The 24,480-nt window shown below is 36.2% G+C and overlaps 1 protein-coding gene across 1 annotated transcript in view; it reads right to left on the bottom strand.

Moving 5' to 3' along the window:
• CNTNAP4 (contactin associated protein family member 4) overlaps window positions 1-24,480 on the bottom strand; it is a 239,885-nt gene that overhangs the window by 32,467 nt on the left and 182,938 nt on the right. Inside the window, exons 13-15 of the mRNA XM_074931769.1 lie at window positions 22,112-22,309; window positions 14,215-14,371; window positions 10,399-10,526 (exon numbers count right to left, since the gene is read on the bottom strand). Coding sequence (XP_074787870.1) covers window positions 10,399-10,526; window positions 14,215-14,371; window positions 22,112-22,309 — 483 coding nt within the window. The remainder of the gene's footprint in view (window positions 1-10,398; window positions 10,527-14,214; window positions 14,372-22,111; window positions 22,310-24,480) is intronic.

The raw sequence follows: 24,480 nt of genomic DNA, 5'->3' as shown, positions 1-24,480 counted from the left end.
AATGATTCCACAGGAGTAATAAAGGTGCTCAATTCAGACAACCAAAAACCAATTAATGGGGAACAAAATGTCTGGCATCTCAGCTACATGCTGATATGTCTAGTCAGTGTCAGATGTATCCTTTTATGAAATTAACGTAGTAGTTTTAAATGTAGTACTATACTAACATTAGCTAGTATAAACTATAACTATGAAAGTTATGTATATTTCTCACACAAGGAAAAGTCTTGTTTTGTTGTAGTCCAGTGAACTTTTACCAAGTATCACAAGGGTAGGATACAGTCCTAGCAAGTACTGTGGAAGGAATTAAAGAAAAAATAATTACTTTTATGTAGTTTCTTCTCCTTTAGTTGGCTTCAGTTTAGAAATTCATATGCATTCTTACTTACATGATAAATCTAATATTAGCCAGTTTTACTCAGAAAAAAAAAAAGGATACAAGATCAAACATAGATATTCTTATGGTTTGATTATTCTTTAGGCTGGCATTTAATCACCATTTGTTAATTTTGTTCCTGATTATTAAAAAATTTATGTGAAAATCTCTAATAACACCATCTTCAAATAAGAACATAATCTGCATTTAGAAGGACATTGTTATTATTGCTGATTTCTTACAGATTTTGTTATTGTTATATTGCTTTCTAAATCAAATGAGGAATTCAATACCTTCCTATTTAATCGAACAGGACCAATGCATCTTCTCCTGATAATGCTGTGATCTGGGTCTAAATACTGTGCAAAACTATGATTTTTGCTCAAGACGGTCTCTGTTTTTTTTGTGGGGGAGGGTGAAGAAAAAAAAGAAAAAAAAGAAAAGATTCGCAAATTTCTCTCTTATCTGCAAAATCAAATTCTATGATACTGTGTACACAGAGGCCCGGTCCATAAACCAGTGAATTAAATCAAAGTCCATTCAACCATTCCTCCTGAGTTTTTAGCAGTTTTAATTAGCGTTCGGATCCTGCACCTAGAAAAGCAGCATGGCAGGAAATTCATATGTATCCTGGCAATTGCCTGTTGTAACACTCGTCACTTGGGAGTACTGCCAGCCATCATCACAAGTTAGAGCAGCCATCAGGACAACTTTTACATGGCAGGGCAGAGCTGTGAACAAATGGCTCAGGCTGGGAGACCAAAGCACAACTTTGCACCTTGCTCTCCTGTGCTGCCTAATGGGCTCCTCAGAGTTATCCTGTACAAGTGCTGTCAGCTGAAGGCAGCAGCCCTATGTATTGGAGTCAATTTTAAGTCCATGTTCCTCAACTGTTTCATGTCATGGCTCCCACAGAGCAAACTTCACCACAGTTGTGACTCAAGTATACAGCAGCTATTTAAAATACAATGGACTGGCTGTTACCAGTAATTCAAACACAATAGGAAGTTTAATACTAGTAATTTATACAAAATTGGTAAAACGTTGTTAGCAATTAGAAGAGAGACAATAGTGGCAGTAACAGTTCAATAGAGTAATGATACATTTAGCTTCAATGAAGCATTTGAATGACCTTTGTAAATCAGGATGGAGTCCTTGGGGGAGGGCAGGGATAGGAAGTTTTATTCTTCCTGTCTTAATTTCCTGTCTTCTCTTATCTAGCTGGGTTTTTTCTCAGCTCTAAAAATTGTGTGATTTATGAATGTTAAACTACTGTATCAATAAAGCGAGTTAAATATACATCTAGCAAAAGTATATTACGAAGTGTCTTATGTTGTAAATTAGGGTGGGAAAAGGATTTCTTCACTTTACAGTATCTGACTCACAGTCTCCTATTTATTTTGCTGGAACTGCCAGACACCATGTAGTCAGGAAATCAATGATATTTAGCATTTTATCCGAGTAGTAAGACTGCAGTCTTTCTAAGAGTAACAAAAGAATATTGTGTTTGTTATAAATAAACCGGCAGCATATTTATACTGCAAAAATTACTTTATTGTCATATATCATCTCATCTTACCAACTTGAAATTGTAAAGTTAAAAAGGAACAAATAAGAACAAGAGATAAATTAGCCATTTTAATATGGCTAATTAAGATAGTAAAACTGATTCTCAAAACAATTGTGCAACTGCAAGTTGTAGTAATTTTCAAGTTTTTAATCAAAACTGAAGTATTTTATTCATATCAATTTTTTGTTATATCTCTTAAGTGTTGCATCATTCATTCTTTCATTGTGAAAATCCAGCAGGGATAGTGAGTACTGAGGCAGAGAAAATAATAACTTATGTTGCCAATCAATATTTTTGGTATGGGTTTTTTTGACTACTCTTCCCTCTCCCTCAAACATATCAAATCTCTGGTCGACATGACACACAAGATACTACCATCTTTTATAGACTGACAAAGCTAAGGCACACTGCTGTTAAGCTGAGGTTGCTAGCTGTGATCTCAAAACAGTAGCAGTCTTTGTGGAGATGACATTTAATGTACCTTCCATCTTGCCCATATTCTCCCTCTTAGAGGGATTTTGTGAAACACTTAAAAGGTATTGAGAGAGTTTCCAGCAGAGAGTACTCTTCTCTGTAAGAGCCAGCTTCTGGTGTCTGGTACATAGACAGGATCTTTGAATTTCACTGGAACGCCACTGTGATCAGATTATAAGTGCACAGTAGTAGTAATGCAGAAGGTTAATACTGTAGGAAGCATGCTCATCGTAAATTGTAGATCCTATTAACCTGTCTGATCTACACTAGCAAGTTATCTTAGTTAAACTACCAGTAGTTGATCAGCATTTTGGCTGTTGTCTTTGGTCTGCTCCTCCCTATCTGGCCTCTTAAACTGGTCTTTAAGTTACATGATCATCTATTATTTGTGTCCTAATGTTTTGATTTGGTTGATTTGTTTGGGTTTGGTGATTTTTTTTGTTCGGCTGGAGAGGCGGGGTGTGTGTGGGGGTGTGTGGTGTGTGTTGTTTTACTTTAATCCTGTGCAAAACCAAGCAGGAAAATCATCACTACCTGTTACATGATCTAGATTTGCCCAATATTTTTGTCAATTTTGGTACATGCAAAAATTTCTCTTCATCCAGCACAGCAGAGAGGAGGCCAAAATTACTGAGAAGTGTGCAAACTACTTCTTCTAAAGCAATCCTCCTAATGTTATGAAGTCTGACCAGATGGCAACTGTTTGCGTATGAGAATCTGAGGAGTTCAGTTGCACCATCTGTATCACTACTTCCAGCTCTGCCACATTGCACTTACAAGAAAACTCACTGATTAAAAGACCAGAAGGAAAAACTGCAATCATGCAGTTTGACCTCCAATATGCCAGACTACATAAATTCCCTGAATCAATTCTTGTTTGAAAAACATTTATTCTAAGAAAAATATTCAATTGATTCAATTAAAAATTGTACATTTATGAAAAATTCATAAATGCCTTTACTCACAATTTATTTATATCTATATATATATTCATATATGCACACATACTCAGCCCATTGATCTAGCTTCAAATTTTGACTACTGGATCTTTTTCTGATTTTCTCTTCTGCTTTCAAAAACATTATTTGAAAGTTCTTACTCTGTGAAACTTCATTTGAGTACATCACCTCAGATTTTGCTGGAGTTAAGCAAAGAGATTAAGTTTAAGAGGCTTTCACTAAAAAATGCAACTCTTAACTTCTTTAATGCAATCCTTTAACCCTACATACTTTTTATATAGTGAAAACTATAACCACAGACTTGCATTAAACTTCTTGATTATACAGGAAGCAGTAGAGAGGATAAAAATAGTGTTGATTAGACTGAGATTAGGACAAAAATGAAACAATATTGTACAACTAAATAAGAGAAAGATGTGAATACACAGTATACAGATACTTCTGTTATTAACAGTCAAATACATGCCCTGATTTCTCAGGCTACTGCAGATAGGTAAAGCAGATATTTTTGGCTAAACTTAGAAATTTACTGTGCTGCTGTAATGAAAGTATCACTTATGATTAGTTAATACAGTTGGTCTCTAAAAATATATCCGAAGATTACACTAGGTTTGTTTGGTTTAAATGTCAAACTGGAAACTCACATTGAATGGATTATCTGCTCTCATTTACCTTCTTGTACTATCATTTTGTTATTGAATTTGTACATTTCCATTTCATTGTTTTAAATCAACCAAGTATGTGGCATATTCTCAAATATCTTATTAGACTCCAAGTATCTCACCTCATCAACATTGCTTTTACCAGTACAGAAGTCCCTCTGCAGTTTGGCCAAATACACTTTGTATAAACTAATGACGAATGATATATTATCTTTACATTGCATTGCATTATACCTATATACGGTTTTATGCAATTAAGATCTATATTATCAATTTTATTCTTGTATCAGAAATACCATGGCCAGCAGGGACAGGGAAGGAATCTTACTTGGCACTGGATCATACTCAGCACTGGATCATACTCGGCACCTCAATTCCTGTGTTCAGTTTTGGGCCCCTCACTACAAAAAGGACATTGAATGACTCGAGCGTGTCCAGAGAAGGGCAACGGAGCTGGTGCAGGGTCTGGAGCACAGGTCATACGGGGAGCGGCTGAGGGAACTGGGGGTGTTTAGTCTGGAGAAGAGGAGGCTGAGGGGAGACCTCATCACCCTCTACAGCTCCCTGAAAGGAGGGTGCAGAGAGCTGGGGATGAGTCTCCTTAACCAAGTAGTAAGTGATAGGACAAGAGGTAATGGCCTCAAGTTGTGCCAGGGAAGGTTTAGACTAGATATTAGGAATCATTTCTTTGCAGAAGGGGTTGTTAGGTGTTGGAATGGGCTGCCCAGGGAGGTGGTGGAGTCCCCATCCCTTTAAGAGTCGGGTTGACATAGCACTGAGGGATATGGTGTAGTTGGGAACTGTCAGTGCTAGGGTAACCGTTGGACTAGAGGATCTTCTAGGTCCTTTCCAACCTAGATGATTCTGTGATTCTGTGATTTTTGGGCCAAAAATCAGTCTGATGCAGACAGATTATAATTACCCAATTATTACACATAGTTTTGCCACATTAGCTTTCTTTCAGTGTTCTGAATAGATTTATATCTTCTCATACTTATTGGAACATTATAGTAATAAATCAGAGTATTTCTAGTAAGTTATTGCAAGGAAGACAACAAAAAAAGCCCACTTGAATGGTGTGTGTTTTTAAAGACCATCCGTACTAACTATCTTTATTATAATTTAATCAACATCTGGCTTTTTCTTGCATAATGACAAAAATAATTGAGATGCCTCTTTCTTTTTTAGCATTTCTACCTATTAATGGCCCAAAGGCTTCTTTTGTCCCCTTACACTTTCCTGTTACCCTACACAGTTGATATAGGTTAATTTGAATCTTAACTTTCATTATCTTTAGATATATCTTTTTAATCTGATACCAGCAGTGCTGGGATGCAATTTATTAGACATATTGTACAGCAGAAAAGAAAATATAGAAATGAATCAGGAAAAATTTTAAAGGTGACAGAGACAGGTGAGTACTACTTATATGTGACCATGTGTCATCAAATCCTATGGCCTAATTTATCTAAATGGACATATTCCTCTAGAATACCATTACTACTTTCATTGCACTTCGTCATCTTAAAAAATAGATAGCTAACTCTATCACAAATGCTAAGAAAAACCATTAATATCTGAATGGAACTTTATATGTAAAAAGATCTATATTGGTATTGCTTTTGCTATGATTTTTCTTATATTAGGTTATTCTTTCCTGCTTTGTTCTAGCAAATATGCTTCAGTTTTCTGTAAGTAACACTCTTTCCATAAAAGTCAATCCATAAAACCTAACATAAAGAAACAAAGTAGAGTAATGAAATGTTAAACAAAAGAGTGAAAATATAAAATATGCAATGAAGCATAGGCAACTTCTGCCAGACTGCATTTGAGTTGATACATGACCTCTTAGAAGTACCTATGAAGTAACTCTAACTTGGAAACTTAGTCATGGGAGTGCATGGTTAACGACAATTCAATTCCATGAACTATTTATAAGTTTAATTCATATTGCTGTGGGCATAAACAATCATTTTTATCTCTAAGTATGTGTCCTACAAGGATGTGGAGGTTGGAACTCAGGCGGCAGCCAGACGCCACGTGTCCGGCTGTTCACCTCCTGCTCTCCCCTCTGGTAAGACAGGGGAGGGACAAAAGAAGAGAATTCGTGGGTTGAGTAAAAAGAAAGAATTTACTAAATATAACAAGAGAACAAGAGTAGCAATAGTGAGTTCAAAAGAAAACAGGTAAAATGCAACGGTGGCTTACTGAACACAGTGACCACCCCTCCCAGCAGACAGTGTGCTGCCAGCAGAGCGAGCAGAGAGCTAGCCCCACCCTGCCTGTTCATGGCATTACATGGTATGAAATACTCCAATGAAATTCCATCCTGGTCGAAACCAGGACAAAGGAATAGATCACTGATATGATCTTTTGATTCTGAATCGTTCAAAAAAGTACTAACTGTATCACAGATACAATTAAGCCTTCTCCCCCATTGTCCTGGTTCAGCTAGGATAAGGTTAAGTCTCCCCAGCAGTGGGGAGGGAGTTCCAGCTGGATTATTCAATACCATGCTGATGTCAGGTCTGGGCGCTTGGTGGGAAGAGCAGGGGTGACTTTTGTGCGGGTTGCTACGCTCACTGCTGTATACCTCTTGTTCTTTTCATTGTTATTAATGTTAATGTTGTTGTTTGGTTTATTATTTGTTACACTGTTGTATTAAATTTTTCCTTGTCTAGACCCCAGTGTTTGTATCTCACTCCGTGCCCCATCCAATCCGAGGGTAGGGGAGAGACAACAGCGGTGTAGTCTTGGCTCCCGGCAGGGCCTAAAACACCACACCCATGTTTTTATATAGCATGCCAGTGAGTTATTCTGAAGAATTTATGTCTGTCAGAAAGAACAAAAAACGTGTTTAATAAAAGGATACCCCCTATGAAGTAGAATTGTATAATTTAGTTTTAGAGAGTGACAGAAGCAGAAATAATCAGTAATCTCTCTGGAGAGTAATCAGATCACTCTTGTGAATCCAAGAATATCTATTTTTCATTGTTTAACAGCACTTCTCAAAAATCTATATTTGTTTCTAGATTTTTTTTGTGTTTTCCACCTATCCAAAGGTGCAGAAGAAAATAAATGTCATTAAAAGTGCATTTAATTAGACCTTTATGGATGTCTGCAATCTGAGGTTATAAAAAATCTTAATAATAGTCCGCTTCTTTTCTGCAGCTTTAAAGTGCTACTAATGTTTTTGCTGATCTTACAGGAGAGTTTAGACTTACTTCATCGGTTTTGTCTAGCGTGAAATTTAACATGCAGAACTCAGAAACTACTACAACTCAAGGGTTTTTACATTCTGGAAAACAACTTTAAATAAAATTTTCATTATTAAAAACACTGTTGATAGATAGAAATCATTGCAAACTATTTTGGTAAGTCATAGACTCAGTCATTTTCAGTATAATGATTAAAAGAATACACTAGAATGCTTATTGTAATATATATAATTGTTGTATATGAGAAAAAATATTAATATAATATGTTAATATAACACTATAAAATATATAATGTATTATATATCTCCTATATTATGTATTATTACACTAGAAAATATACATAATCATGTATAATTGTATAATGATTATAAGATATATTATATATGATACATAAAACTTATGAAACAGACTTCATGATACCTCATATTCACATATTTTATTATATTTTAGCATATAACTAGTATTTTATTCAACACCTTGCACTTTGTTTTTACATTAAAAATCTATGATTTTACATAAATTTTTCCTTCAGAAATTTTGTGGGTTTTTTCTCAAATTTTAGTCTCTACCTCACTAAAAGTAAGCCATCTCTCATTGTCTTTGTCTTTATGACATAAATAGTTGAAAAGCTTATAACTGCTTTTATTAAACAGCTGAGGGAATATTCCTTTTCAAGGTGGGTTTTTTTTTGTTTTGTTTTGTTTTTTTTTTTTCTGTATTACCATTAACTGTTACATTCTGAAAGGTCTTTTTACTGAGATTATTTCAGTTGATTGCTTCTTTCTGAAGTCAGATTCTATAATGTTGTCTGACATTACAAACATATTTCTCTGACACTCAGACTGACTTCTTGTGCTTGCCCTCATGATATTTTAGAGTTCTCTATTGCAGCCTGTCTAAAAACACTGTGATCATTTAGCATCAGTGTGAAATCTTACAACAACTCAATCACTCAGATTATGCAAACATCAAATAAAAGCAAGGAGGTCAATGGGTGTCAGAACTGTGTATATTTTAACGATTCACCCGGGGGAGTTAGTTAGCTTCCATGTTTTAAGATTTGTGATAATTGGGGTCAGGTTATAGATATAATTAACAGTAGTTGGGAATTTGGTGAGCAGTGAAATTGAAATTCTCCCCATTCATAAGTATTACTCAATGTGCAAATACTAACATTTCATCACTGTAATTTCCCTGGTTTCATTGTCCATGGCCACAACAGAAGCCTGCTGCATGATAGACTGTATGTGCATGGCCAGTCAACTGAGGGAGGTGATTATCCTAATCTGCTCAACACTTGTAAGACAACATCTATGTACTGCTTCAAATTCTAGGCCTTTCAGTACAGGAAAAACATTGCTAAACAGGAGCAAGTATTGGGAAGGCCACCAGGATGTTCAGATCTGGAGCACTTTTCCTGTCCTTCAGGCTGAGGGGCCAAGATTGGTTCAGCCTGGAGGAGGAACAACTTTGTGGGGGACCCGACAGCAGCCCCCAAAACCTAAGGGGAAATCGTCAAGAAGACAAAGTCAGGCTCTCTGCATTAGTGTAAGATATGAATATCAAAGGCAATGGTATAAATTGAAACAACAGAGTTTCAGGCTTCATCTAAGCAAAAAGTAATTCTTGGTAAAGACAGTCATGCAGCAGAGCAGGCTGCCCAGAGAAGCAGTGCAGACTCTGTCCTTGGGGCTTCAAGTCCCAGTTTGACAAAACCCCGAGAGACCTTGTCTGAGATCATGGTTGATCCCACTGTAAGCAGGAGATGTCCTTAGGTCCTTTCCACTGTGAATTATAATGTATCCTATGCCATAACTCCATGATTTAACAGTTCTTTGACAGGTGGGATAAACGATCAGCTCACGATTGGATGTCAGACAAGTGAAAAGAATGCACCCAATAGTGGCTTTTTCATGGCATAAATTTTCATAAGGAAATTAAAATGCACTTCTGCAACACACACCTGTTAACAAATCTTCCAGGTATAATTATCCTGACAAGTCACAGAAATGAAAGTAGAGATGACATAAAGATTAATAAATGCTAATATATATGTATTTATCTGTACAGTCTCCTGAGTGAGTCTAAAAGTACAGATCTGTACTTCTTTACTGGTATTCATTTCTTCTTATTCATAAAGGCTGAAGAGATTTGAAAAACAAACACATCATCATATGATGAAGGAGAAAAATCACATGATGAATAAAGATAGTAATTTTTATTTATTTGAAACAATTGTAAAGTTAATGAAAACCTTTAGGGTAGCATTGGATGTAAAGAAATTAAGTTTATTAAATATTTTAATCCCTTACTCAACTGTAAACAAAATCCTGTCCATTCAACTCTTCAGTTAAGATCTTTAGGATGATCTGTAACATTGCTTCTCCTGACTCTTGACTGCAAATAGCAGTAGACATAGAATTTTGTGCAATAGTTTACTACTGAACATGAACCAGATCTGTTTTCTTTGCCAAGGATGATGGAAATTAATTAAATCAGAAATGTAATCACAAATCTTCAGTAAGGTATCAGTTTTCCTCCAGTTGTCTCATTACCTTTAAATTATTTCCTCACACATTATATTTTTCTAGTTACTACATACATATTCAGAATGTACAAGCTTTCTATTTTGAATTAGTTTGTAAATTTCTGTGGAGTTGAAATTTTGCTCATAGGTATTGCATATACTGAATTAATCTGCCACAGTATAGTTTTCTTAGTTGCACAAATGCTCAGAAAAGTTAATATATTTAAGGTTTGGTGATGGAGGCATGTGTATCTATTGAAGGGTATGTTTATCCCAAAATATGGTAACCAGTTATGAATTCCCCTTCATGTAATGCTTTATCCATGACTTAGTTAAAATGGCATAAAAACACTGGATTTTGTACTCAGAATATCTGTTTGAAAACTATACAATTTCTGTTGTCACTATTGATGTGTATCATCAAAAGTATATCTTTACAATTCTACCCTGGTTTGCACTGGACCATGATATTTTGCCTTTTTCCTTTATAATTACTAAAAGAACTGTATGGAATTTTTACAAAAGTCTATCTTAGGCTGTTTATCAAACATTTAAAATTTATTGAAGTCAAAACCCATTGTTGCTTAGCAAAACTCTGCAGTTGTTACTTACTGTCACCACGGCAAAGCAAGGGCCCCAGTTTGTAAGCTGCTTCAGAATTTGGTCTATCAGTATCTGTGATCACAATTTCAGTTACTGGTAGATGTTCCTTGTAGGAAAGGAATCCAGTATCATTCATCCTGAAAAGGTAAAATGAAAGCCACAGCTCTCTTAAACGTTTCTGATAAACATTTCATTATCACTAACACATCACTTGGGAAAAGGAAAGAATAAAATTCTGAAAAAAAATGCTGCATAACTCTATTGGTAATAAAGGCAACTGTGAACACAAACATGCTTTGGTATTGATATTTTGATCATTTGGCAGGACAGAAACAATTTCATGGGAAGTGGGAAGTTTTGTGCTTGTCTGCATAAGCATGCAAAAAAAATTTTTTTCGTAAATGGATACCTAACTGGCTGCCTAAGCTAATGTATTTGCCCATGCCAGTCATTTTACGCTGCTGAAGACATACTGGTTCTATAATGGCTTGTCTCTACGTTATGGAATATTAAATGGCTTAACATAACTTTCAAATAGCCTTATTTCCTTTTTCACCTTGGTAAAAGCTAAAAAAAAAAAACAACAAATAGAAAAATATGAAGTCATGCTGAGTAGGGGAAAAGCATATGCTACAAATATGCAATTTACAGAAAAGGAAATACGTAAGCTAGCACTCAGAACACTGTTGTGGTTTTGGCTCTTCATACAGCTAGTATGGGGCTGTGTTTTGGGTTTGTGCTGCAAACAGTGGTGATAACACAGGGATGTTTAAATTACTGCTGAGCAGTGCTTGCACAGGGCCAAGGCCTGTTCTGCTCCTCACACCACCCCACCAGTGAGTAGGCTGGGGGTGCACAAGAAGCTGGGAGGGGACACAGCCAGGACAGCTGACCCCAACTGACCCAAGGGATATCCCAGACTGTATGATGTCATGCTCAGCATATATATCTGGATGAAAAAAGAGGAAGTGGGGGGGATGTTTGGAATGATGCCATTTGTCTTCCCAAGTAACGGTTACAAATGATGGAGCCCTGATTTCCTGGAGATGGCTCGACACTTGCTTGCCGATGAGAAGTGGTGAATTAATTCCTTGTTTAGCTTTGCTTGTGTGTGTGGCTTTTGCTTTAATTATTAAACTGTCTTTATCTCAACCTATGGGGTTTTTTCACTTTTCTGATTCTCTCTCCCATCCCATTGGGGTGGAGTGAGTGAGCAGCTGTATGGGTCTTAGATTGCCAACTGGGGTTAAATCATGACCAACTCACATCCAGCAATTGTAATCATAGATCAAATTCCTTGTATAAAATCTTTGTTAACTTAGTGTCAGAACTGAATTTCTAAATTTCATAAGCACCAGTTTTGGCCTTAAAAGTGCTTCTTCTGAACCCATGGAAATATTCAATCACTTAGGACCATTTTGGAAAACTCAATCTGTCCATTCAATTAATTTATAGTTGAAACACCCCTTTAATGGGCAAAGCAGATAGCTAAGAGACAAAAGTACAAACTCAGAGAGGGAGGGTAATCTGGAACTCACACTGCTCGGAGATTAAACACGAGACACTCTCCCCAGAAAGCAAATCACTTTACGCTGAGAATGTGGCTGGGCTTAGTAACTCCCTCTGTCAGCACACCACACACTGGGACTGAGACAATGGGAAGAGATTCCATTCTTGTGTTGAATGAAATTAGTGATTTTTTTCTCCTCTCCCCCCTTCATTTACTAAAATCACCAATTTTCTTCTGTATACAATTTCTGTTTATCTGTCTTGGAGCACAGTGCGCAAAAATGTACATATTTTTTTCAGAAAACTTTCTTTTTTTCTTAAGTGAGAAATACAAAACATTTTTAAAAACAAGTTACTTTTTGATGGAGTTATTGCAGATTTCTTATTTAAAACTGAAAATAAACTTTAAAAGACCAAAACTGTTTGCTTCAGTAAAACTATGCTGCAAATAAAGGGAAACTGAATAGAAACTAGCTTAACTCTTCTGCAGAGAGGATTTGCATTTTTGTAGATCTTTAGAAACAGATTTCTTAAAAAAATTTATTTTAGACTTTTAGATACTTTTTTATTAGTCAAACAAGGAGTTTTAGAGTTATGTACAATCTATGAAATAAGATAATTTAATTATTAAAATAGAGTATCAAAACTGCATTTCAAAACTGCACTACCTCAAACAAACTACCTACTTCTTCTGCCCTGTTAACAGTATTATCAACTGTTTCAAACCAGTATTTTCTAAGGAACCAAATGTAACATTAAGCACAACTAATAAAATATTGTAAACATAGCCTCTATAACATTGGAGTGACAGGGATAAAAGTCTCCACTTAAAATCAAAATGTCAGAAGTGGATATATACCGAAATATAAAACAGGAGTAATACTATTTTCAATGTATTACTCTCATCAACATATTCAATTTAATTAAAGCAGTTATAGCGAAGACATGCATGTCATTCTCTATCTGCTTTATTTACAGGTATGTTACCATTATAAATTAGCCTACATATGTGAGTATGGATTAAATGAATGATAAAACATCAAGAATGTATTATATATACTATAATCTACTCAGAATCCTGTCTCAAAATGTATTAATTCTTTAACACGTATTTTGCTGTTGGGAATAAAAAATTGTTTATATTTTTGTACAATAATAAGGAAATTCCTAGTGTTCTGTGTATTTGTTTAATCATTTTATTGCAAAAAGCACAGCAGATATCTCTCTGTGAGTTTTACAGCAGATGCAACTTCTTTTCCCTACAGAAACTTTTGAAGCTTGTGAAGAATTGTTCTTTGACCTACCCTTTGTTGTTTTTTAATTTCTGTATTTGCTGAGTTCCCTGATCATGATAAGAGAATAAGCATTTTTCAAATTCCCTAGTTGGTCCTTTAAAGGAAGCGTGGATATCTAGCTTGAGGAGAAAATAATGTATTGTTTCATTTTGTATGCATGATGTTCCTTAGTTTTTTCTGTTTTCAAAAAACAAATGTTGATTCATTTATTAACATGCATATATTATTATTATTAAGCAATATTAACCTACACACTGAATCATATTTATATGTTAAATATGCTTTAAGTTTAAAAACTTCAAAGTTTCTTCAACAGAAAAGCTTTCATTTGAAAAGTCTCTATCTGCTTTGTAAAATCCTATACCGGAGCTATCATTGAGAAAGTTGGATCTGAACCTCTTAAGTGAAAAATCAGGTTCAGATTTGACATTGTAGCAGGGACTCTTTTCTTACATTACTTAATTGAATGGGATCGTAAATAACATCAGAGAATTTCAAGTACAAGTGGAAGTTCTACATTTTAGAAATACTTCCAGCCCCTTAGAACAGTACTTGAGTGCTTTGCTTGACTGATAGCAAGGGTGTCTAATTTTAATTATCTAAGTTGTAGGTGACAAAAAAGGGGTAAAAAGTCTAAACTTAAAAGTGCAGTTAAAAATTATGCCAGAATCTTTTATTTTAGCTTTAATTTACTTTCAGTATTTTGAAACTAATAACTGAATTTGTATTAAAGACCCGAGATAATGTCTTAATATATAACTTGCAATATTCTACAAAACTAGAAAATATCTGTATACAGTTAATGCCTCCCCCAGAATTCAGACTAGAAGAATTAACAGTAATACTTATTGTATGTAGTTATAATTTTGTGAGAAAATATGCTCTATATCAAAGAAGCAGGTAACACTATGTTAATTTAAATTTACCACAGCCTGGTGCTCTAAATGTGCTAAGGCCTGTATATTTGCTTTATTTACTTTCCAGGAAAAAATATTGCGAATAAGCAACAGTAAAAAGTCACCATTCATCTCTGTCTGCATCACAGTTGCAGTGATGCTGGGAATCAATGCAGCTCCCCTCTAATCCGCAAGAACATTTTTGTACAGCAGGCAAGGCACCTCCCCAGTAAGTCTGTGTTTCATTGGTTCTTCCAATCCACCAGCTCAGTGGCACGCCCTCTAAAAGGTATGTAAGAGAAAATCAGTGCCCAGTCTTGTCTTCTACCTCTCCCAATATTTCTCATCCAAACAAGTTTCCAAAATGTTAAGCAGAGAAAAATCACCCCTCAAATCTAAAAACTTTAACAACAATTAGAAAAAAAAATTACTACCTTTGCTTGATAAGTGATTATTCATTTTAATATTTCATTATCAGGTATTAAATGATTGTCACAGGTTTTTGCTTGCATTAGTGGAAAAAGGAACTCACAGTCCCTAGCTCAGTCAGCCATGATATTAGAATCATTTATCTTAAGCAGTCCATTTATATAATTCATTTTAAAATGATCCATGAAAAAGGAAATACCATCGCCCTAAAAAATAAAGGTAGTTTATATTCCGAAGTAAAGATCTATTTCAGATCATGGAACAACCACCAATAGAATGAGAAGAGTTATAGAAAAGCTATGCAGAAATGGTCTCACGCCGCTACCAAGAATAGTACAGAGTACTACTACCCATATCTGTGATGAACATTAAGCAGCTGAATAGTGATGTTAATCAGAAATGCCCAAAAACAGCTGTTCAGTCCCAGCAGATTCAGAATTCATATACTCAGAGACAGCAGAAATCATGTTAATGGTGCTCCCATAAACAAGCTGATGTATCTGGTGAGTGGAAGTGGGGTTTCCCAGGATTATTACATCTTTGTCTGGTGCATCCAGTCGGCATTGTTTGTAGCAAAACGGATGTTTCCATAATATTACAGTACTGCAGATTAAGCTAAAGATGCTGCCAAGTAATCACAGCAACAGAAAATATATACAGAACAGATAATAGCTAGAAGATATGAAGCATAAACTATCTCAAATGAGAAGGAAGGAGGTTGATAGATGCAATACATGAAAGTCAAGGCATGAGAAGAAATAAAGTACTGTTAAATTATAGAATTTCTTATAGATGCACTTCGTTTTGCTGTTGTTGGAGCTCCATGTTTTCAGCAGCAGGGCCCCACAAAGAAGCTGAAATTTATCCTAGTCGCAACTTTACTTAGAACTGCCACTGCTTATTAAGCCTCACTGTTGGATAAGACCTCCATTACGCTGACAGATCATACACACATTGACTACACTCATTACTGCACAACTGTCAGCCAGGAGGCCAAGAAAGAGTGCGAGCAGTTTCTGGAAAAGTCAAACTTGCATAATGTCATCAATGTCCAATATCGGTGTTTGTGTTTGCAAGCCATCATAGGAGGAAGAAAACCTAGAGACATTTTATAAATAATTTATCAGACAAAACTTTAAAAAGCTTCCAAGAACTAAGACTGTAAAAAGCAGAATATTTCTGCTGTTTCAACAAGCATGCCTTAGCTTTATATTCTAGTCATGAATTAATATTCCCAGTCTTTCTCTAGGGACACTGGGGTATGTTTAAAATCTGGTCTCAGTTGTCTCTTCATACAGCAGGGTGAGGACAGAGTATTTACTGAAATGCTGCAAGTTCATACTGATTAGCCCAGATTGTTATACCTGCTTTGGCAGAATATATTGCCTAAGCAAAATAAAGCTCTTAATTAAAGTGGCTACAGATTTCTTAATGATAATCACATAAATGTATTAACAGGTGACTTAAAAAACATTGTTTGCAAATGATATTCAGACTGATTGAATCTAATATATTCTTAAAATACAGTCAGTTAAGAATTACTGTGTGTTCCAAAAAATGTTTCATGAGACCATCACCAAATTTTGTACTTGTGAGGTATAGCTAGTGGAGAGTATAGATAGCAGAAGTGGAAGGGATTAAATTGTGCAGGCAATTTGATAATGTACTTATTTGTATTCCAAATTCTGATATTTCATTGTGCTCATATTAATGAAACAGAACAAATTTACTTCAGTAAAATGTTATTTGAATTTTGTTTTAATGTCAGGTATGCTTCAGTTACTAGCTATGTGTGATTGATTGCTTTTTGATTTGTAATTCTGACTATAAAATAATTCAAAAACACATGCATAAAAATCATCAAGCGAATACATAAAAGTGATCATAAAGATGAAAACTTGGTGAAGACTAATTTCAGATGCTAAATAGATGAAACAGCAACTAAGTCAGCAAGTCCAAAATTTCAAATTAGTTACCTTTACTTTCCTAAACGTCCCTCAAATTTTTAGAGCATTTGTATTCCAAACAGAATTCTTATTTAGCTCTCTGAGTTCTTCTAAATAGACTGAGCATCCCACAAAATTTAACTATAATTCACACTTATTATTGCAAAGTCCTTACAAAAATTTCAAATGAATTTTCTAAAGTTTATGGTACTATGTCACACTGAGAGACTAAAAGTTAGAACGTGTATCTGCTGGAGCAGTCTGGAAGTTATATGTTTCACATAAAAACAGGTGAGAAATATATTTCCAAAGCTCTCAAACAGAGCACTAGATTTTTTGGTATCAGTTTTAAATCTGAACCTAGAACTCTTTGGAGAGAAGAAATAATATGTTCTGTCCTCTCCATACTTTTCAATGGAAAGATATATCTTGAAGAAGAAAGACATGAAAACAAGACACAATCCCTAATTTCTCTCTCTCTCCTTTTTTTTTTTTTTTTTTTTTTTTTTTTTTTTTTTTTTTCCCCCAGCTCTCTGATATCCAGGAGATAAAAGAAAGAAGTGGAGTGGCATGACCTTAAAATTTTCAAAACATAGTAGAATTCTCCTTTTCCGTGATATTAGCAAGTTCTAAGTCTATATTTCTAGAAAGAATAAGATGAGAAATTGGAGGATATTTGAAAAACTTACTCTCATAACCTCAGAGAAAAAAGCTTATATATTGTTGTGTTCAAAGACTAAAAATCTTTACCAGACTAAAAATATTTTAGCATATATTCATAATACTGGGGACTGGAAGAATGAAGAACTGCCCGTTGTAGGAGTAGATCAGGTTTGAGAACACCTAAGGAACCTGAAGGTGTGCAAGTCCATGGAACTTGATGAGATGCACCTGCACGTCCGGAGGAAACTGGCAGATGATGGATAAGCCACTATCTATCATATTTGAGAAGTCGTGGCACTCCAGTGAAGTTCCCACTGACTGGAAAAAGGGGTAACATAACCTGGACTTTTAAAAAAGGGAAACAAGAGGACCTGGGGAACTATAGGCCAGTCAGTCTCAAATCTGTACCCAGAAACATCATGGAGCAGATCCTCCTGGAAAATATGTAAGGGCACATGGAAAATAAGGAGTGACAGCCAACATGGCTTTACTAAGGGAAAATGATGCCTGACAAATTTGGTGGCCTCTAAAATGGAGTTACAGCACTGGCAGATAAGGGAAGAGCAACTGATGTAATCTACCTGGACTTGTGTAAAACATTTGACACCATACCACATGACATCCTTGTTTCTAAACTGGAGAGACATGGATTTGATGGATGGACCACTTGGTGGATAAGAAATTGGCTGGGTGGTTGCACTCAAAGAGTTGCAGTTGACAGTTCAATAGAGAGCTGTGACAAGTGGCAATCCTCAGGGGTTTGTGTTGGGACTGACATTGTTTGACATCTTTGTTGGAGACACAGACAATGGGACTGAGTGCACCCTCAGCAAGTTTGACAGTGACACCAAACTGTGTGGTGCAGTTGACACGCTGGAGGGAAGGGATGTGCCATCCAGAGGGACCTGGACAGGCTGGAGAGGTAGGTCCATGCAAACCCCATGAAATTTAACAAGGCCAAGTGCAAGGTCCTGCACATGGGTTGAGGCAGTTCCAAGCACAAATACAAGCTTGGTGATGAGTGGATTGAGTGCAGCCCTGTGGAGAGGGATGCGGGAGTAGTAGTAGATGGAAAGCTATGAGCCAGCAGTGTACACTCCAGCCCAGAAAGCCAACTGTATCCTGGGCTTCATCAGCACAAGTGTGGCTAGTAGTCTGAGGGAGGTAATTCTACCCCTCTACTTCGCTCTTGTGACACCCCACCTGGACTACTGTGTCCAGCTCTGGGACCCCCAACATAAGAAAGACATGGACCTGCTTAGCAGGTCCAGAGGAGAACCACAAAGATGATGAGGGGGCTGGAGCACCTCTCTTAGAAGGACAGGCTGAGAAAGTTGGGGTTGTTCAGCCCAGAGAAAAGAAGGCACCAGGGAGACCTTATGGCAGCCTTCCAGTAGTTAAAGGGGACTACAGGAAAGATGGGGAGGGACTCTTTATCAGGCAGTGTAGTGATGAGACAAGGGATAACAGTTTTAAACTGAAAGAGGGTAGATTTAGTTGGATATAAGGAAGAAATTATTTATTGCGAACATGGTGAGATACTGGAACAGGTTGCCCAGGGAAGATGTGGATGCCCTGTCCCTGGAAGTGTTCAAGGCCAGGCTGGACGGGGCTTTGAGCAACCTGATCTAGTGGAAGGTGTTCTTATGCAGGGCAGGGGTGGTTGGAACTAGATGATCATTAAGGTCCCAACACAAAACATTCTATGAATACACTGTTGTCAGTTCAGGTGCGTTCCAGTTTTAACTAGGGCTTATCTAGGAATTGCCAGTTTTGTTTAAGAGTAAGTAAATGGCTTGACTACTTTTAAGACTGTACAGATGTCTTTGAGAAAGCAAAATGGATGTGTCTAATTCTCTAAATAGCACTGCATTACAGTGCTCTGCTGAGCTCGATATCTGGTCTACACAATTTAAAGGTGATTCAGTCAGGTCTTCTTTAGCTAGCCACTAAGGTGATCACTGTGTAAATATAACCCTATTCTTCACCACTTATCAAACACGTTGAATGCCTTTATGAACCAAGACTTTGAAAGGAGTGGCTGATACTCCAGGGGGTCATGCTGCTATCCAGAGGAAACTCATGAAGTGCAACAAGGGGAATTGAAAAGACCTGCACCTGGAAAGGAACAGACACAGGCAGCAATATGTGCTGGGGGTCACTCAGCTTGAAAGAAGTTTGATGGAAGAGGGTTTGTGGGTCATGGTAGATACAGGGTTGAACATCCAGTAATGTGCCCTTGCTAAAAAGAAGGCTACAATTATGCTGGGCTGCATCAGGAAGTTGAGGTGTTGCCAGCAGGTTGAAGGAGGTGATCCTTCTCCTCCATTCAACACAGGTGAGGCCACATATTACATGTGTCCAGTTCTAGGCTCCTCATTAGAGAATAAAGATGGAAATACTGGACAGAATCCAACAAAGGGCCACAGAGATGATTAAGGGACTGAGAATCTCTCCTATGATGAAAGGCTGGGAGAGAAGGAACTGTTTAGTTTGGAAAATAGAAGGTTCAGGGGGATCTTATCAATGTATACAAGTACCTGAAGGGAAGGTGTAAAGACAACTGAGACACGATCTTTCCAGTGGTGTCCAGTGACAGGACAAGAGGCAGTGGGCACATACTGATACACAGGACATTCTTCCTGAATATCAGGAAATACTTTTTCACTGTGAGGGTGACTGCCACAAGTTGCCCAGAGAGATTATGGAGTCTCCATCCTTGGAGACATTTAAAAGCCATCTGGACATGCTCCTGGGCGGGCAGACAGACTCTAGGTGGCCCTGCTTGAGCAGGGGTGTTGGACCAGATGACTTCTAGATGTCCCTTCCAACCTATGCCACTCAGTGATTTGTGATTCTGTGATTCTAAGACTGTACAAACTCATATTGTTTTCTGCTGATGTGGTTCAGATGCTGAAAACAATATCTATTTCAGTGCATATTCTAGGTGCACTGATCACAGAGGTCCCTGAAAAAAAGTATCAGCACATATATTTTGAAAAAAAAACCCCAAAACACCTTTTCCCTTCTCCTTGTAGGTGAGAACTAGCCCTTCAAAAGCACAGAGCAGTCTGTTTCTACAAAGGGGCATCTGCTGCTTCTCCCAGGAACTTTATCTGTTTTTACCGTTACTGTGACTGAATGGGTCAAAGAGGATCTGTCCTTATTAAGTCATCCACTGTGGTCACCACTCTTGAACTAAAAAAAAGCAGATCTCAATCCTGGAATGTAAAAATCAGAATTTTATTTTAAGGAAGTGATTTAATTAAGAATGCTAGAAAAGATAAGGTCAAGTTAATACATCCCCTAAACAGTTACAAAAATGTGGCTCTGTCTGCTTTCAGAGAGGGAAACATAAACCCTAACTCTCTTTAACAAGTGTTATGTCATTCCTGTATCACAAAACTCAGTGTTGCCATTTTTAAGCAGCCTCACAGCAGAAGCCAAGACTGACCATTACCAGATCCTATCTTTCTCTCACCTCAGAACAGACTAAAGCTCACTCTTCAGAGGAATGGCAAGTTGCATTTGGTGCAGTTTGTGTTAATGTTTAAAGAATGGTTTTAGAAAATTTGTAGAACTCACAAATAACTTTCCCATGACTATTTAATTCTAACATTCAATACTAAATTTTAGATGGCTTGGCACAATTAACTGATTGAGTTCTTTTAACTTTCTAGAAAAACCTGTATTTCGGTGCAGTCTCATTGGATCACAAAAAAAAAAAAAAAAAAAAAAAAAAAAAGTCCTTCTTGCCTGGCCCTTTCCCTCTCCTTCTCTGACCTAATGTTTTTTATGGTTTCCAGACTGATCAGTCTGCTGAAACTGGTGAGTTGAGAAGGTGGGGTTTATTGTTGTTTGTTTTTTGTTTTTTTTTGTTTTTTTTAACTTAGTCTATGTGACAGTTGATAGCCAAAGGATATGAAATACCTAGAGAGAAAAATCCTGAAACCCTCTGCTTGGTGTAAACCAGGCTTTTGAACATCTAACTATAACTTCAATTTGCAGTCCATAGGTAAAAAGGAGAGTCAGTGGGACATCTTAAACTATAGGTTCATCTTTTATGTTACGGAGACATTTTAGAGCAGATATGCTGCCAAGAGTGAATTCAATTCTATGAAGTCCAGCGATGTCCATGATATAAGGAGAAAGAATTTATAAGGAGTTTAGAGACAGAATCAGAGACTGTTGCACTCAGATGCCTGCTCTCTGGTTAGTAGGCAAGAATGTCTAGAAATTAGTTTGAGCAGTTTCTGGTGGACAAGTCAAACAATTTCACTTAGTTTTTTGAAAGACAGTAAACAATGAGACTTTTACTTCTACATTATTTGGAGTCCTTATATTTTCATGGTAAAGTCTGTTAACAGCAGCTCTGTGTCAGTGAAAGTTAGGATTTAAGTAGACTCTATAACTTCATTTTTCTTTAAGTACATCAGAGGATCTCCATTCGTTATTCTCTTAAAACAATTATACGTTTCTCAATAATCCACATTTTAACTATTGGGTTTTCTTATGAATGCTTATATTGGACAGTAGAAATTCAATGTCATCAATACTTTTTGTCAAGCAGTCATGAACATTAAGTGTTCAAAAACATTCAGCAATAAAATTTTGCTGAAATCTATGCACTAAATTGTGTTCTTTTAAGGAAATATTTCCTCAGTAATTCCTTGATTAAAATACAAAAATCCCTGGAAGGCAGATCAACAGGAGCTCTGTTAATCTCTGTTAATTTAAAAGATGTATAAGAGAAATCAACTTTGAGAGCACTTATCTGTGAACGAAGATCATTATAAACTGACATTTGTGTTTTTCTGGTTCAAATATCTCTTGGCAACTTATAGGAACCTGAGTACTAGATATATGAAGTAGTTCAAATTCTGTAGTAGCAAAATGCCATAACCTTGACAGAAATAAATACCTTTAATAGCCAGTAAAATAAAATGCATTATGCAACATAATAAAATTTGTCTGCTTTACTTACCTGGCTTATCTAAAAGCCTTGACTTTTTGCAGTGGTAAGCAAGCTCCTGTTCACAGTGCTCTGCATGGTTAATTGTAGCCTGAAGCTGGTCTAAGCTGGCAGAGTACTTGAAAAACACAGTGTGTGGGTTCTCTCGATTAGCACTTTTGACTCTGGTTAGGTTGGTGTTGTTATGCTGTATAATGGTCCACGTTGTATCTTTCAAAACACATGTGACAAGTAATAAAGAATGAGAAGTAGTTGCATAAGTTGGCAATGGAAAGAGAATTTATGAGGGAATCAACCAAACTTTAAGGTGACTGATCACAAAAAGTGATTTGCGGCATATGAAACAGAGACATAAATCACTGTGCAAAAATACAAACGATAAGTAATTGTTTCTATTTATAAGTAGATTATTGTACCGTGATTGTAACAGGTATTTAGCTTGTTATGATTATCGTCTCTGAAATACAGTATAGTTTATCTGGTAAATTACAATGAAGGAATAGAAAGAAATAATATGTACTATTGTTACTTTTCCCAGGCTTAAATTGTTTCTAAAATAACACTAAATTCGGTCTTAAATTCTAACTACATCACATATATACACTACATATAAACATATATACGTATATATATAATACACTATAATTGAATTAGTTTATTCTGTGTGAGAAAACGGCCTACAGGCTTTTTTTATTATAAAAAAAAAAAAAAGAAAAAGTAGCTTGCAAATACTGTATGTACTATAAAACTCAGATTACATGAAGGTGAGTTATTCTAGCCATCTAAAATCAAATAGTAGTCTTTATTTGAAATACTATTCAAACCTGCATTTAGTCAAGAACTTACAATCACAGCTTCCAAAGTTAAATATGAAGTTGCTTCCAAACACCTGACATAGTATTAATTTATGGCAACCACCATGGTATGACCACTTGACTCGGTACTGTAACATGATAAATTACTAGTTCAGAACTGAAAGCCATATTTCCCTAAAAAACACATACTGCTCTTAAGTTGACTTTTAGATTGTATACTGCTGGGTAAGGCAGCCACATACTTCACTGCATTGCATAGACAGGTCTTAGGATTCATGTAAACTGGAGGCATACAAAATATTGCAAAAAAAGTTATTCCAGAAGCAGTTGAACTGTGTCTGCAAGATTTTTTGTTCTATAAATCACTAGTAAATATTCAGTACTCCAAACATTATTTTTGGAAAAATATGTTCTGAAGTAATGATCTTGCAATAAAAGAGCAGAAAAGACCTTCATATCAATCCACATATATTTCACATAGTTGAATAATAAACAATATATTGCACATTTGTAAAAGGCATGTGCTAAGATGTGCAGTGTGCTCTAAAACACTTTCTACAACTTGGAGTCATGTTGCTTACACTAAACAACAAAGAAGTTCGGTAGCTTTCCAGTTATATTGATACTTCACAAATATAGGAAAGTTGAAACTGGCTGGCACCATAGCACAGGAATGTATTGGTCCCTGTGTCCTACAGTCTGCATACAAGGAAATGTATCAGACACTCTGCTTGGGACTACAGAATTTAGTCCCACTGTGTTCTTTGAAATATAAATTGCCCTAAATATTGGTGCTGATAAAGGCTCATTTGATCCTGCTGGTTTGTACTTCTGCCAAGACCCCTCACCTCTAAATAGGGAAGCACTGAGCTTATTCTGTTTCAACTTCCACTTGCAAAGCCTTTAACAGTCTGACCCCCGTGAATAAAACCCACTTCAAGGTAGGGGTGAGCAGGTACTCAGTTAATCCCTGTCTCGCTCAGTCAAGTCTAGATTCATAATAACTGTATTTTTGTATCTTAATGGCCAATGTAATTTGAGTAGATATGAGAATTTTTTTTCCTAACTTGTAGTATTGATGATAACATTTCTGATTTTCGAATAGTAGTATTTCTAGCTATTTAACAGAGTTGTATTTTATTTCATTAGCTTCCTACAGGCCACACATGGCTGACATTACAAGATATTTACAGAGAGGAAACGTAAAGGACAAGTATTCATCAGAAAGCCTAAAGGAAATATCAAGGTGAGATGATTATTCATAAAATAGTATTTTTAAAGTTTATTTATGCAACCTTTTTTTATCGTTGCTTACCAGTTTTTGGTCAAATTATAAAATCTTATGAAGTACATGCTCATGGTGTCAAAAAGCAGATGGCTGGAAATATAACAAACTTAGATTTCTTTTTGTACATGCACATGCACACAGACAAAAATATACCTAAAGGCTACAATGAACATAAAAATTAAGACAAACAGGTCACTTGTCAGACTCCTTGTCACACCCCCAAATTTACAAAGAGAAAGAAAAACAGGTCACTGCAAAATTTAGTCCTTTTAACTGGC

This window comes from Athene noctua, chromosome Z (genome assembly GCF_965140245.1).
Source record: "Athene noctua chromosome Z, bAthNoc1.hap1.1, whole genome shotgun sequence".
In the NCBI taxonomy this organism is placed as follows: Eukaryota; Metazoa; Chordata; class Aves; order Strigiformes; family Strigidae; genus Athene; species Athene noctua.
The sequence above is the reverse complement of the archived record's forward strand: the minus strand, read 5'-3'. Positions and strand labels throughout refer to the sequence as shown.